Raw genomic sequence first — 16338 nt, forward strand, 5'->3', positions numbered from 1 at the left:
TCTTTAGCTTTTCCCCTCAAGAAACAACAATATGTGGCACAGATTGTACTGTCAAAAAGGTGAACTCCATTTTATTTTTTCCTGTTTCAGCAATGTGAAATATCCCAAATTCCCTTTTTCAAGTACAAAGTGAAATCTCTAAACATGAACATACAGATGAGGTACAAATATTTCATTGTTTCATTAGAAAATCATAAAAAAAACTACTATATTTTTTAACATGCATTTTTTAACATGGCTTTAAAATTATTTAGTGACCTCAGAAAGATTGACACAGTCAGTAACGGCAGTACAATTGAAAGGTTAAAGGTTCTGTATATAACATTTACACATACTATTTGCCATGTAAAGATATAGTGGAGTAATGGCGTCCTGAGCAGAGAATGAAATCACGCTCTCTGTGTGTGTTTTAATACGAATTTCTCTGTTCGTTGTTCGTTGCTGTTCGGCTGCATGTTAGTGCATGTGAGTCCCTGTGTGTACATCCCACTGGCTAGCTAATCCCGCCTCTCTCCACTTCGCACGTATGGCAGTTACAGCTGTCACTCACCACTGTCCCGACCCACATTTGAAGGACGCCATTGTCGCAAAAGCCCACACCCCCCTACATTGATGTAGCTGTTAGCACTTATTGCGCTGTTAGCACCATTAGCAGCCACTTCCATGTTGAGAGCCATGTGCAGACAATCCTGGCTCAGACTAACTGAGTTTTTCTGAATGTCGTCTACCCCTCCTTTAAAGAGACAATTTGATTTTTTTTTTTTTTTTTTTTGTGGAATTATATTTTTTCCCCTTATTACCAGTATAACTGAAAGAAACCTGTAATACCTGGTTCATACTTTATATAACATAATGATACTATTTGGGTGTAAATACTGCTCAACAAAGATTTGTTCTGATTCATTAAACTGCTGCATTTCTACTGTAGTAACCACAGACACAGTATGGAAAGGCAGTGAGGTTTCAATGAGGCATGCAATAAACAAAGTCCAATTTGGAAACTGGTACATTTAAAAAATATAAAAGTAGAAACCCGCTGATGTCAGGACAACAACCTACTCCTCGACATCAGCAAGACTAGGGAACTCAGAGTGGGCATTGGGAAGAAACAGGAAAGAAACTACACAGGTCCTTGGTGGAGAGGTTCGAGTACCATTGTGTCAACATCATTGAGGGTCTGACCTGGGAGCTGTGTACTTGCTTAGTGGTGAGAAAGGCAATTCTAGTGCAAATTTAATTTGGCAAAAGACGTGCTTTTTCATCCACTACTGTTTTGCAGATATTGGGAGTTGGTTCATCAAGATAAGAGTAGGTGGTGCTAAGTCTTCAGTTGGGTCCCACTGCAGGAGAGGACGCAACGAAATGATGCTAATAAAAGAAAAAGCACCATTCAAACCTCAAACGAAGGAAAAGAGAGATGTATAATAATGGGGAGCACACTGGATAATGTAAATGGCCTAATGTTACAGCTATGTGCTATTGGAAGTGTTCTAGTAACAGGCCTGTGTGCATAAGAGTGTTCAAAGCCTTCCAGATGATGAAGAGATCTTGTAGTGGTGTATACAATGATGGTACATCATGACTGTATGCCGTTATTTTGAGATTCCACGACCGCAAGGCCCTGCCTAAAGGATGTTTACACCAGGTGCTGCTTGAATAAGGCCCAGATAGCGGCCTTTTCTCCCTGTCTCTCCCCAGATCATACACATACATTTATTACTGTTTCTAGTCTATTTAAACTCTTTTTTAGCTTTTTACCTGATATGATTACATGTGACAAAAGTGACTGATTTATAAAAAGAGAAATATTCAAAATTGAGCAAAATATCTATAAAACTTAAGAGTTGACAGAATGAGATCTGACCGCCTCATCCTCCTCATCCTCGTTCTGCTCTTCCTCTGCCTGGTTGAGCGGCTCTCTGTCGGAGTCTCTCTCTGCCTGCCCTGACCTCTTGGTTGTCTTATTCAGGGTCCCGCCCTGCACAGAAACAAACACGTCAATATAGACACATACAACCCTATATAAAATGGCATCACAGCAGTGTGTGAGATATCTGACCTGTCTGTGGTCAACAATGTTGAGCAGCACTGAGGTGACAATGCAGCTGATGGTGTTGGCCAACATGAAGATCATCATCCTCTGCCAGCGCCACAATGGGATTTTAGTCTCACTGGTCAGAAAATGGAGAACACAGACAAGGTAAGTGAAGGTTGAACAAGCAGCAGGTACCATCAAGTGCACTGCAATGAGATCCTGATCTGAAGTATCTCCTACCTTGACTTGGTGCCCAAAATCTGCCCAACGATCAGATTGGACACCCCAATCCCAATCATCTGTATGGAGGTGGCCAGACCCATGGCTGTTCCCAGAGTGGCCTGAGGCACCACGAGGGGAATAGACGGCCACATGCTTGCCTGGAATACAGCACAGATAGTTTCAATTAAAAGACAACACACGCTTTTCAGTTTAGCCCATCCAAAGTGTTGACAAAGAAGACAAATCAATTATTTAAAGGGCAACTGCGGTATTTTTTAACCAGGAACCTATTTTCCCATGTTTTGTATCTAAGTGACTGATGGGAACAACAAGTTTTGAAACTGGTCTGCAGTGTAGTCACCTGGGGCAACTGTGCACTGTCAATTTACATCCACTAAAAGTGCTTGTTTTGGTCACTAACAGGCTCAAAATATTGTACTAATTGTCTGACAAATTTATGGAAAGGATCACTACAGAGATTCTGGTTAAAGATTAATACCCTTTTTTTTTAAACTGCTATTGTCAAACAAACCAGACTCCATTTTAAAAAACTGCAATTTTATCATCGTAAAATACCTTTCATTCAAAGTTGACAGAAGCAAAATAAAACTCACAAAAACCATCATGGTGTGTCTTTTCCACTGTTTCAGAAATGACCAACTGGTTTGGTTGAAATAAACCTTAATTCACCCAGTTAGATGTGAAAATATGCTGGCTCTATACACGTTAAAACTGCTCTTAATTAAAATGGATCTTACTCTCTTACAAAAAGGTCCATCTCTGTAGGGATCTCTTCTATAATGTTATCAGACACTCAGTATAACAAACTGAGCCTGTCAATGGCAAAAACAATAAGTTTTATTGGACGTAAATTGACGGTGCTCAATTGCCCCAGGTGGTGACACTGCAGCAGTCTCAGTGAATACTGGACCATTTTCAAAAACTATGGTTCCCATTAGTCATATAGACACAAAAATGTGGGAAAATAGGATCCAGGTTAAAAATACCAAAGTGACTCTTTAACTAGGGGTCATCAAAATTAGGATAATACTAAAAACACCTCTGGCAACAATATACCTGCTACTAGAGAACACAAATAAAAATTTACCAGCCTGTAACAAGTATTAAAATGTTAAAACAATGTCTTTTTACTTCTAATATTATGTAACATTTGCACATTAAGTGTCTAAAAGAGACCTTGTTATATATTCTGTTGGGCTGTGTATTTACATTATCCCAAATGGCTCCAACAATTTAACCCCAGAGAAATCTTTAATATTATTTAAGGTAACGTTTCATCTGGTTGCCTGTCAATAGCATCATATTCTCTTTACCCCCTCTACTTGCGCGAAACACAGGAAACACCAGATGACTTGTCACTGTAAATCATACAATGTCACAGTATCTTACTCGATAACAGCAATGCTGCTTCTTTTTAGTAACTGCATGTCATTTGGTAACACAGTAATCCATTTAGACCTTATTTATTGATATATTTCCATATCGATCCAGTTTAATACAATGTGCTACTATGACAAATGGCTCATGCTAGCCACCGAGCTAATGTGTATGCTAATGTTATAATGTTACAACAACATTTAACACGCTCATAAAGTTATTTTAGTGTGATTGTTTTAAGCATAAATAACAGGGCTGGGCTATCCTACAATTAAATTTGCCAACGCACATCAATTACATCAGCTGCATGGATAGTTAACTCATCGAATGGTAAGTTAGCAAGTTAACGCTACGTAAGCTAACGTGACTTCATTAGAATAAAATGACATAACGTGAACAAACGAGACTAAATGTAATGTGAAAAAACTTTCCTTGTTAATTAGAATTATTCCTGCCTGAGTCACATCAGACAAATTTTCATTGGCAATGGTAGTTCTTTAACAATGAATACAACAACTCCCATGGTCCCACGCTCCTACCACATCATCCAAATCTGTCTTTTGTTATTATTTTGTTTGACAGACCAATGGCAGCAGAAATTATATATTGTGCGTTTAAACTCACAGCAGCAAAGGAGTAGGTGACTCCCAGCCATATGGTGGAGACGAGAGGAGGGACAAAGCTGAAGGCCAGGAGTCCAAATACAGGCAGCGTGAGGACGGCACAGGCCACTGCAAAAATGCCCCGCAGACCCACATAATCCTGAAAAAAACACAAGAGAGAGTCACGTGTTACACCAGCTTACCTACTTGTTTTATATTGCTTCACATGACAGATTTGTGAACACTTTAACAGGTTTAGTTTACAGATACTTACTATGAGAATGCCCACGCTGGCTGAGAGGACAAGCGAGCTGTCGTAAACCGCCCCTGCGATATAGGCCGCCTCTTTCTGACTGTAGCCGCTGTACTTATCCTGAATGAATTTACTGGACAGGAAAATACAGCAGTATGTCAACACTAAATTATTCTTTTGAGTGTTTGTGTACTAGGTTCATATCAATGCAGTGATTAGCTCTACCTTGCATCTGCGATGAACGGAAAGATGCCGTTGTAGAAGAACATGATGGTGAGAACCAGCAGCCAGTATCTTAGCGACAGGAGCTTCACATCCTGAACCCTCTACACGCATACAAAGACAAATACTGTAGTTGTTAATTACCATTTAAACCATAGACTCATGGGTGGATTACTGAACAGGCCTAATGGGCACAGGCCCAGGAGCTAAAATGCCTGCAAAAAACAATCACTCAAAGAGACATGGACCCACCAGGAAGAGATTCAAAATAGCCACAAAGAAACACAACATGACAACAAAGAGACACAAATGACTACAAAAAGACAAAAAAAATACTGCAAAGCAACACTAAAACAAAGAGGACAACAAGACACACAATGGTCACAAAAAGACAGAAAAACACAGAGATGCAGAACGACTACAAGACACGCAAAACAACAACTAAAAATCTAGGTGTCTTATTCCTATGTAGTAGAGGTCGTTGGGCCATTAGCATTTCAGTGCGTAGTGCCCACTGTCTCATAATCCGCCCATGCATAGACTGTGTAAAAGAAGTTTATGTAGCTACTGTGATATAACCCATTGGTTTGTGGCATTTTGTTTGTCGCTATCTTGGTTTTTTGGAGCCAGAAGTGACTATACTTGGACGAGAGATGGACCTGGGAAGGATACACATTGCTAGGTCTCTTTCCTGATTGACAGGTCACCATGGTAGCAACTTGTCAAACAAAGTAGTCACACCCTAAAGCATACCCTGCTTTGTCTATTTTACTGTAAATGGGAACATAATTTACAAAATGAACATCATGCTGTATTGAAAAAGACTTGACACTAATGATTAAGAGCATAAAACAATGTACTTTTGTCATAGATTTCTATACAATCAGGCTTCCTTTTGAAACCAGTGGAGTCGCCTCCTACTGGCCATTTGAAAGAATGCAGATTTAAGGGACTTTCGCATCTGCTTTACTTTCGGACTCTGAGGCTGCATCCACTTCTTTTACATAGTCTATGATTTACACTAAAGAATGGAGGTAAGACAGTCCATGTGCAGAATCCTTGCACTTTATAAATGATGTTGGAAACAGGTTGTTATGAAAAGATTCTGTTCGTACCACTTTGCGGGACTGCTCTTGGATGGTGCCATCAAGACCCAGCTGCCTCATACCGATCTTGTCCAGGGCACTGACTATAACAGCAGACACAAAGCCCAGCACACACAACAGTGTACCTAGAAAACAAAGCATCATGTTCTAAAATATTTTGTTATTATTCAGTCATGTCATAAACCTTAATCTTTCTACCTACCACCCCAGAGTGTCCACTGCATGCCATAACTTTCTTCAAACCTCTGAGTGAGGAAGAAGTTCAGGACTGACCCCAGGCGAGAGAAAGCCAGGGTCAGACCGAAAGCCAAGGCCAGCTCCTTCCCTTTGAACCAGAAGGCTGTGATGCGGTTCTGAACAACTGATCAGGAAGTAAATGAGAAGAGCGGTTCAGGAACATTCCTCTGATTCGACACTGCAAAGAGTATTGATGTGACTTTGGGAGGTGGCCTTACTGGTCAGAGATCCATTGCCTGATCCGAACAGCAGTCGACCTGTGAGCATGAGCGGCAGCAGGTAGGGCGTTCCTTTGAAGTGGGAGCCCAGTGCAAACAGTGACGAGCCCAGAACGCACAGGAAAGAGAACAAAAACACTCCAACTGCAGATAGAAGGAACAGGGAATTGATTTATCATGAGGTACCATAGGTCAGGTGTTTCATTTTCAGATGTGAACTATGTACTGTAGACTTACAGCGGTTTCCTAATTTGTCAATCAGGAACCCAGCCATGATCACCACTACTGCGTTCCTGTTGACGGGACAAAAGAGCACCAGCTAAAGCTGTTTTCTTCAAAGCAATTTACAAATTTATTACAATGGAATTGATGTTTGTGTGTCAACTTACGTCCAAGCATAGATGGCATACAGAAGATTGTACTGCTGAGGGTTCATCCCCAATCCCTCCACACAGTCCACTGTCCCATTGATCACCGTTGCATTGGGACATGTTAGGTTCTGTCAGATCAGAAGAAGCCAGTGATTGAAGTTGTTTCCTTACAAACACAAACTGAGGACAGACTTTGGAATTTTGACACCAAACTTCAATGATCCCGTTGAGTTCGAAGGTGAAGTCAGGGATCCTAATCCAACACACTTGTTGTCAAATTCCATTCTGTGCACGGTGACAAAAAGTTGGTGTTCATACTGGCTTTATACTGAGAAACAAAGTTGCTTGGACCAAGCAACACAACACTATTCCAGCCAAACATCAACAGGGATGTTGTTTGAGCTTGTGCACAGGACAGGGGAATGACCATAGATGGATAAAGAGAAAGGCAGTGGGAGCAAGAGGGACGGTAAAATGGAGTTCCTGAAGGAGCACTGATGTTAGGGGTAAATTTGTTTATCTCTGACACCAAACTTAATGTGGAGAAATCATTCGATACTGGTGGTATCTTTAAGATGGTCTGCCCTGCCAGCTCTTACTCACCCCTTGGAACTGATCCTGTAAAACACTGGGGATGTCGAAGCAGAAGTAGGAGCCGAACGTCAGCAGACAGTTGAAGAACAGCACCACAAAGCGGTAATACGCTGTAAAAATAAAAACAATAGTATATACATTAATAACTAATAAACTAAGAGTCTAACTTGACTATGAAAGTCAGTCTGTGATATGATGTGATACGATGCAATATGACGTGATATGATACGATACAATACAATTAGGGATGTCCCAATCCGATATCGGTTCCGACCACAAAATCAGAATCGGTAATAAAAGATCAGAGGAATCAAAACAACAAAAATGGCCAGATTTTTCATCTATCTTGTTCATCGTTGCCTCCGCTTTCCAATGTATAAAGATATAGGCCTATTTTGTTTGTTGAAGACAAGAAGAAAATATTGAATTTGTTTACATTTTGTGCTGCTGAACCACCGATAAGCTTTTTGGATACTATTTAAATAAAAAATAATCCTTATGGGACAACTTTTTTTTTTCTCTCTTAATGCTTTGCAAAGTATCGGATTGGACTCGGTATGGACAAGGTTTCAAAATAAAGGACTCTGTATCGGATTGGATGCAAAAAAGATGTGATCGGGACATCCCTAAATACAATATACTTTATTGTCCCCATAGGGAAATTCGTCTTGCACAAGGATGGCTGCCTTACAATAACAGTCCAAAAGAAATGAAGCATACACCATAAAGACATAAAAGCACATACGACACATAACAGTATTGCACGTCAGCCATTCATGTATTCCCCATAGCGCCAGCACACAACTGCACAGGAAGAGATACCAACACCACTGATCACTTCAGTATTTCACTAGTCTCGCTGGGCCGACTCTCACTTTAAGATTGGAAAAAAAACCGCCCCGGCTGCTTGTATTTCTTTCAACCAATCACAATCGTTCTGGGCGGTGCCACACCAACGGTGGGCTTGGAAACAGGTTTTGGTGTAACACGCCCACAAAAATATCGCCTACAGGATGCGAACCATGGCAGAAAAATGGCTACATCCCCGCAAGATCAAACCATAGACATATATATGTCTATGAATCAAACACCACAAAAGTTAGTAAAGCACGTGTTGAAAACTAGGTTGAAAACTGCTACACAACCGGAGGTGGTAGGTCGGGACTTCAGCGGGTGGCTCGTTCCGCCCAATAAGAGGCTGATCTATGCAGCGAACTTCCGCCCACTCAGACTAGTATTTCACAAAAGAAAGATAAGAAAAGCCCATTTAAATGAAGGGGGGCGTCAAGGAGTCCTGTTAGCTGATAGTCATCCCTGTTTTTTATATTCTCTTTAAGTCAGGCCAACAGGAAATTTGTTGTTTACCTCACAGGTAAAACAAACTGTGTGAGGAAACTGAAGCATTAGCTTAACTTAAACTTTTATTGATCCACAGTGAGGGTGAGAGTCAACAGTGAACACCAGACTAATATATGATATGACTGAGTAATGGTACCTAAAGTTTGTCTCTATCAATATAATGCAAGAGTCAATGTAACATATAATAAGAGTATAATATTGTACATTACGATACAGTAAGATATTACAAGGTGACGTGTAGTAATATACTATAGTATAACATAATATTGTTGCTCAAAGTGTTACCCGAGAGCCAATGGCGGCCCTCAGAAACATTTTGTGTGGCCCCCGAACATGACATGATTTCTGGTCAGTTTGGCTTGGCTGACTTGGAAGTTTTCCTTAAGTAAAACATCTGGGTACTTCTTCCACCATTGGTGTATGGTTTATAGTACAGCAATATAACATATGACTAACTTAACTTACTGGAAGCTATCAAAATGGTATCTCTAAAATGAAATTAATCTAAAAATCTAAACTTAAATTTAAGGCTATTGAAAAACGTTAAGGCCTAATGTTTCTAAAATCATATTTAAAATATTTTAAACTTTTTAGAGGCTGGATCTGCAGACACCCTGAGAGAGACCATGAGAGGGTGAGGTGTCTCTAGTGAACCAGACACTGTTGATGAGTGGGTCTCTGTGTGTTGTGTGGTGTTATAATCCGTGGTTCACACTGCTGTTGCACAGTCTGACAGCAGCAGGTACACCTGGGTGGATGATCCTGAGGCTGAAAGCTGCCCATCTGCCACAGCTCTACATGCACAGGGTGACAGGGGTTTACGAGGGTGGCTTTGATTTCTGCCCATCATTCTCTACTCGGGATTGTCCCGTTAAAGGAGATTTAGTAAATTAAAATTCATTCATGAGATAGTAAACCATTATTGCTAACCTCAAGGCTTAGGCAACTTCCCATTGAGTCACATGAGCTCTTGTAACGACCCTGACAGCCTAAACTGCTGAGCTGGTCTTTCAGTGGCCCAGTTTTTCAGGGAAGTATGAGGAGGAGGTTACGAGACAAAGGTCTGGCCATTTGGCTAGGCTATATGTAGGAAAGTAAAACTATAGTCAGACGTACCTTTCTCCGCCGGCTGCGTCATGGTGAGACAGAAGGAGAGTGTCTATCAGAGAAAACTTCACATTCTCCAGTGTTGTTTACATGAACAGGCTGTTAGCGGCTCCGCGGCTACAACTCTGCTGTTGGTGTCCACTCACCGCTGCTCTGTAAACTATATGGATCGAGCTCTGTCTGTTTAAGGACGCAGCAGAGTGTTTGGAAATCTGCGCGCGCAGCGACGCTGCAGCCGCTTTTGTTTTTTTCCCTCCGTAAACTTTATTGAAAATATTTCCAGCTCTTCACATTACTTTTTTTTTCTACATTCAAAATAAAATAAAATGAAATGAAATTAAATTAAATAAGAATAATAAATAAAAAAATAATTACATTTTTTGTTCACAAATGTAATAATTTAATCACATAAATCATTTTTTCAATATTCAAAATACATCATAACATCATTGATAACATATGTGAGATGTGAGGGTATGATGTGTTTTTTTAATCATTAATTTGGTCTAAACAATATTTTTCAGCTAAATTAAAATTAAATAAGGGATCTATTTGTGTTTAGATTTACAAAGAATAACTGAAACTGATTTTGTATATTAAAATGTTTATACACTTTACAAAAATAATTTTGAATGCACCGTAACGTCCTTAATATCATTTTTTATGCTTATCAAATTCCTCAGTAAATGAAGTTTCCGTCTATTCACATCTTAATTAACACAATGGGACACAAAGTATAAACCAAAGACATCAAATTAACTATTGCAGTCTATCAAATATCTGCATATTTAGATTTTCATATTTAAAAAGTCTAATAGCCTAATTCAAGTGAGTGTGTTGTCTTTCTAATTAATTGTCAAGTAGACTATAAAAACACAAGTATGGTAGACTGCAGCGACATCTTTAATTTTAGGATTTCTATTTGCTACTATCCCATCCCACCTATTCAGTCAGTATTGTTTCAGTGTGTCCTGTGATTTAATCCAATAAAACCAATAGATGTGAGGGCCACAGACAGCTGCTGCGTCTCTCTTTACCTTCTGCTGTGTCTAAACAAAGACTTTTAATCCACTCTGTGGTCATGTTTAATCTGAAAAGTCTGACGCCTTCAAAGAGGTTTCTATGGGGGTCTAAAATGCGAATATATGTAGCGCGTTTCTCATAATTTGTCCCTCAGCGGACACCATCGATAAGATACAAAGCCTCTCTACGTTTTAAAGGACAGCAAGTGTTGTGCGATGCGTTCAGTGAGTGAGTGACGCAGTGGAATATGTCTTAAATATATGAAATGTCTGTGCTGCGCAGAGCTAAAACATGGGAAATATCTGAATCAGAGGGAAGCGACGCTGAGACTAAACCTGATTTAAACCAAGATGAGAGCGGTCACATAACAATAGTCAGCACAGACTTTAAAGAGGACCAGAGTTCAGACTCAAAGTGCAAAACCCTGCCATCGTCACCCACAAAAACCGAGCCCAGTAAAACTTGTGCTCTGTCACCGCCGCGACCAGAGGGACGTGGCACACCGAGCCCTGCGAGAAAACGCCGCACGAAAGAGGAGATAGAGGCGGACAGACAGGCAGCCAGGGAGAGGAAGGAGGCGAGAGACAGGCAGAGAGCAGCCAGAGCCCGGGAGAAGGAGGAGAAGAGGCAGGAGCAGCAGAAGAGGAGAGAGGCTGCGGAGAACCTGAAGAGTCTCCGACCGGAGAACTGCCTCAGGTGTCTGACTGTCTGCATAGATCCAGGTACACTGTGCTGCCTTCAGAGGCGGTCGGAAAAAATATGCATAGCTTTTATAATTCATGCTGCAAAATAAATAAATGAAATTAAAAAAAATAATGACATGACAATTAAATAAAGTAAAACAAATAAGTAATAAAAATTAAAACATTGAAACAAATAAAAAAAATAATAATTAGATTTTGAATAGATATTTTAATTTTAAGAAATAAAATGCTCATATTTTTCCATTGTTTTTAATGTTATCAAAGTAGAAGAAGTACCAAACATGCTGGAAGGCAGTCAGTTTTTAACTAATATTGAATGTAATGGGGAAAATGTGCTTTATTATTTGGGTTTCTCATGTTATATTTGTATCCTAATAAAATAAAGTGCCCTTTATTTCACTCTATAGTCATCTAGTTTTGAATTATTTCTGTGAGTGCTGTTTAACCTCTGTAAATATCGGTACAAATGATGTAACAATGACTCATAAAGCTGTTGAAATATGCAAAGCTACTAAATAGGGGTGGGAATCACCAGAGGACCTCCGTTACAATATTATCACGATTTCAAATATTTTGCGATATGCTGAGTATTGCCATAAAGTATATTGTGATTTATTGCCTTTTCTCAAGTGTAAAATATGTCCCCAAAAGACAACTTTGTCAACATCTGTTTTGTCAAATAAAATAAAGTTTTCAGTCTGTTCATCTCACCTCAGCCATTTTTTGCAGCAGAAAAAATTCTAGTAGGTTACCTGATTTTTAATTTGTATTTGTAATATTAATCATTTATATAATAAAAAAAAAATCGCTACTTGGCACTGTGTGATGATACGATATTGCCACACAAAAATATTACGATACTTTGCTGTATCAATATTTTCCCCCGCCTCTACTAATAAATCGCTCAAAATTTTAGACAGTATTGGAATTTCTAACTTGGATACAATACCTTGAAAAATATCAATAGGCCATTCAATACCATTTTCAATACCACAGGGGAAACTGACATTTAGGGCATACAATTTAATATACTTACTAAAAGATAAATACAGCTAGGCTATAACATGACAACAATGACTTTTCTTTTTTTGGTCAGGAACAACGAACAGTAGAACGACTGTATTAAACAACAGTTAGAGAAGCAAGAAAGCAGTGTATTGATGCTGTGGAAAATGAGTATTGAAACTGTGTCAAATATTCAGAATTGATATGCATCAATAAATAAATATAAGGCAATGACAATTTGTGTTTTAAACCTACAAGCTTCAGTGTGTGAGCCAACAAGGACCACTTAAAGGCATCATCTGACCGGGGTGTGACTTCTACAGAGAGGAGAGTAAGCTGAAATGCTGCATACGTTCATCTGTATGCCTGTGTGTGCTTTCCTCCAGCTCTTCTACAACAGGATGGCTCAGACATTTTGTTGGACGCCCTGGCTGCCTTTGAGTGGAGGTTTAGCATCGAGACCCAGCAGCTCCCATGCAGCATCACCTGGACCAGAGATTTACCTCAGGTAGGCACCTCAGGTCTAATTTGGGGATATTAATGGGGATATTTTGGCAGTGTTTCTACTTTAATATTCTTACTTGTTCTACTTTCTCCAATGGGGTCATTACTGTTTTGTCTTTAGCAGGGAGAAGATGGCAAGGGCTCGGTGGAGGAGGAGCAAGTGGTTCTGGTGCTGAGTCTGACGGACTTCATGGACACAGTGATCTCTGTGAAGAAAGTAAGCAATCTCTTAAGTTGTAATAAAGTCATTTTGATGGCAGCCCACAGTATGGCCCTACTCCATGTTGTTTTGTTGCCACTGCAGATGCTAGACAGTGAGGAGGAGGAGACAGGTGCGGGGTCTTTCCTTAGTCCAATTTTGGAGTGTCTCAACCGGGATGCCAAGAAGGTGGTCACTCTGTTAGTGACAGACTCTCAGCCAGATTACAGGTCAGTGAACGTGTCCATGAGTGTGGCCTCTGACAGACAGATACTCTCAGTTACTTTCTTATACTAACTGTGTGTTGGCTTTCATGTACGTTCTGACCTGACGTAATGGTTAACTTACCAACAGGATGGATGCTTGTGGTGTGCATTTACTGGATGAGACACTACAATCCAAACTGGGAATGGAGAATGTGGACATTGAGGAGGTCAGTTTACTTTGAATCGGAGGATTAGTCAACATTTTTGTGTTCTTTCTGCAGATGTTTTGCAGCTCAGTTGTATGTTTCAAAAGGTTTGAAGGTAACAGATATCTAAACACTGTATATACTTGACATATACACATCCCTGTACACTTGGTAGATGAGCTGAGGTTTAGGTTTTAACTAATCAAGTTAAGTACATAAGATAAGGGTTTTTGTTAAATTGTCTCCATGTCTCTCCAGGTTCTTGTGTACCTGCAGCTCTGCAAGAATATCTCTCTGGTCTTCCTGAATGACTGGCAGGAGATCACTAACCATGTGTGTGGTGTCACCAAGGCCTTATCAAAACGTCCTTTCAAGTACGCAGGCACTCTGCACGACGTGATTTTGCCAAATAGGACAAATATGACAATTCAAAACTATTTTCTTGCAGTGATTGCAGTGTTGGTGTTGATCCAGAACTATCGTCATCATTTTTATTCTGCATAATTAATGAATAAAGGGACATCATTGCCATGTTGATCCAGGACCATCACTGCTATGTTGATGTCAACATAAAGAAGTTATCTAGAATCAGCGTTTTGATAATGATGATGGTGGTCCTGGATAAACCCAACCAAATCTATCCAGGATCATGATGAAAAATATAAAGGAAAATTTGTTAATTGCAGGAATTTACAACTGAAAAATGCTATCATCTATATTCTTTGTTAGTGAACAGTTTACTTGTTAGTATAGCCTACCTACTGTACTTAGCAAGCTAGCTTGCTAATATGCTCGTCTATTGGCAGGTTTACTCATTAGCATAGCCTACCGACATAGCAAGCTAACTCGCAAACATTCTTGTCTGTTGGCGAGTTTACTTGTTAGCATTGGATACCTACTTAGCTAGCTAACTCGCTAACATTCTTGTCTGTTGGGATGTTCAGTTGTTAGCATAGCCAATCTAGTCAGCAAGCTAACTTGCTAACATTCTTGTCTGTTGGCAGATTTACTTGTTAGCAAAGCATACCTAATTAGCAAGCTAACTCGCTAATATTCTTGTCTGTTGGCAAGTTTGCTCATTAGCATAGCCTTCCTACATAGCATGCTAATTTGCAAACATTCTTGTCTGTTGGCAAGTTTACATGTTAGCATAGCATTCCTACTTAGCAAGCTGGCTTGCTAGTGTTCTTGTTCATTGGCAAGTTTACTCATTAACTTAGCCTACCTACTTGGCAAGCTAACTCACTAACATCCTTGTCTGCAAGTTTCCTTGTTAGCAAAGCATACCTACTTGGCAAGCTTGCTCGCAAATATTCTTGTCTGTTGGCAAGTTTACTCATTAGCATAGCCAGCCTAGTTAGCAAGCTCATTTGCGAACAGTTTCGTCTGTTGGCATTGCATACCTACTTAGCAAGCTAGGTCGCTAATATTCTTGTAGGTTGGCAGGGTTACCTATTAGCATAGCCAACCTAGTTAGCAAGCTAACTTGCTAACATTCTTGTCTGTTGGCAAATTTACTTGTTTGCAAAGCACACTTACTTAGCAAGCGAGCTCGCTGATATTCTTGTCTGTTGGCAAGTTTGCTCATAAACATAGCCTACCTACTTGGCAAGCTGACTCACTAACATTCTTGTCTGTTGGCAGATTTACTTGTTACCATAGCCGACCTAGTTAGCAAGCTAACTCGCTAACCCTGCAGTAGCTTTCAAGGTTTTTGTTCAGTGTTACTGAGGATTTTGTTCAATTGTTTTAACTTCCTTTTGGAAAACTTAGTTTAGCTCTGAAGAGGCACAAAGGAATTTTGAAAGAGGCAAAAGGGTGCAGTACACTGATGATGTCAGAGGGCTGCGATTGGTTGATTGCAATGTTGGTCTAGGAACGCAGTGTGGGATGTTGATCCAGGAGCACGTCCTACTTGACACTCTAGTCATTGACACATTATTAACAGACAAGGTATATATTTACCTGACTAATCTTACCTCACTTATAAGATGTCCTTCCATGTCCTTCCAGACTGCTAACGGAGCGAGCAGAGCTGCCCTTCTGCGTGGACGGTTCATGGGCCAGTGGGGTTCGTGTAGAGCGGGACGGCTCAGGGCTGATCCAGGTCTGGAGCAGGCAGATCCAGCAGCTGAACAGAGTCAGCCCTGCTGTGGCCTCCACTGTGACAGCAGCCTATCCGTCTCCTCAGTTACTGCTGCAGGTACACCTGAGTGCACTTCAGTAGAGCTCAGTGCACAGAGGATGGTGTTGCTGTTTTATTACTTAAAAAAGACATACTTTTTAGGAGGTATAAAAACCATTTCTTTCATTTTTTAGGCGTACCAGAGCTTGGAGTCAGAGGAGGCCAGAAAGGGGCTGCTGGCTGGTCTCTTGGTGAAAAGCGGAGGTAAAGAGAGACGTATAGGACCGGAGTTATCAGCAAGAGTTTACCGCTGCCTCACAGCCCAGAACCCCCAGCTGGTCCTGGACTGATCTTTTCACTTAAGAACGACATGGACAGACGTCAGCCAGGATTAATCTGGTTTCTGATGACACTTTGTCACCACTTGGCTGCTAATGTGTTAATGTTGATGTTTACAAGCTAAAAATATTACTTAGATATCATGTTCACTCCCCAGTAAAGCACTATTTATACTCATCTGAACTTTAACTGATTGTAAGGATTAAGTAAATAATGATAATAAATAATAATGATGATGTATTATTTTGATACAATATTATGTTTATGTATGAATGTTTATGTGTGAAATAGCCTATAAAGATG

The 16338-nt window shown here is 40.1% G+C and overlaps 2 protein-coding genes across 3 annotated transcripts; one reads left to right on the forward strand and one right to left on the reverse strand.

Annotated features, from left to right (window-relative positions):
* Positions 1-223: 223 nt before the first annotated feature.
* Positions 224-9889, reverse strand: mfsd1l (major facilitator superfamily domain containing 1-like). Its single transcript, XM_049563712.1, has 13 exons — positions 9734-9889; positions 7268-7368; positions 6683-6792; positions 6531-6586; positions 6294-6437; positions 6041-6199; positions 5848-5963; positions 4736-4836; positions 4532-4643; positions 4280-4417; positions 2276-2415; positions 2060-2171; positions 224-1978 (listed from the first exon to the last, which is right to left on the reverse strand). Exons 1-13 carry the CDS (start codon positions 9753-9755, stop codon positions 1838-1840), a joined length of 1452 nt encoding a protein of 483 aa, XP_049419669.1. The 5' UTR covers positions 9756-9889; the 3' UTR covers positions 224-1837.
* Positions 9890-10896: 1007 nt separating this feature from the next.
* Positions 10897-16259, forward strand: LOC125880856 (probable crossover junction endonuclease EME2). Of its 2 annotated transcripts, none has more exons than XM_049563650.1 (8): positions 10897-11469; positions 12843-12964; positions 13085-13177; positions 13265-13389; positions 13514-13592; positions 13830-13945; positions 15585-15774; positions 15891-16259. In XM_049563650.1, the coding sequence occupies exons 1-8, from the start codon at positions 11013-11015 to the stop codon at positions 16044-16046; spliced, it is 1338 nt and encodes a 445-aa protein (XP_049419607.1). In that variant the 5' UTR covers positions 10897-11012; the 3' UTR covers positions 16047-16259. The 2 variants fall into 2 exon arrangements, with proteins under 2 accessions (XP_049419607.1, XP_049419606.1); XM_049563649.1 differs by having other exon boundaries at positions 10898-11469; positions 13082-13177; positions 15891-16253.
* The last annotated feature ends 79 nt before the right edge of the window (positions 16260-16338 follow it).

Source organism: Epinephelus fuscoguttatus, linkage group LG20, assembly GCF_011397635.1.
Source record: "Epinephelus fuscoguttatus linkage group LG20, E.fuscoguttatus.final_Chr_v1".
Taxonomy (NCBI): Eukaryota; Metazoa; Chordata; class Actinopteri; order Perciformes; family Serranidae; genus Epinephelus; species Epinephelus fuscoguttatus.

What these genes read in the sequence shown, in the direction of transcription:
- mfsd1l (XM_049563712.1), bottom strand. Translation starts at nt 9,755, where the DNA reads ATGACGCAGCCGGCGGAGAAAG. An exon ending in CCGTTCATCGCAGATGCAAG is followed by an intron (nt 4,644 to 4,735) that starts GTAGAGCTAATC and finishes TTTCCTGTCCAG; the next exon opens with TAAATTCATTCAGGATAAGT. An exon ending in ACATTGTTGACCACAGACAG is followed by an intron (nt 1,979 to 2,059) that starts GTCAGATATCTC and finishes GTTTCTGTGCAG; the next exon opens with GGCGGGACCCTGAATAAGAC.
- LOC125880856 (XM_049563649.1), top strand. Translation starts at nt 11,013, where the DNA reads ATGTCTGTGCTGCGCAGAGCTAAAACATGGGAAATATCTGAATCAGAG. An exon ending in GACTGTCTGCATAGATCCAG is followed by an intron (nt 11,470 to 12,842) that starts GTACACTGTGCT and finishes GCTTTCCTCCAG; the next exon opens with CTCTTCTACAACAGGATGGC. An exon ending in CTCCTCAGTTACTGCTGCAG is followed by an intron (nt 15,775 to 15,890) that starts GTACACCTGAGT and finishes TTCATTTTTTAG; the next exon opens with GCGTACCAGAGCTTGGAGTC.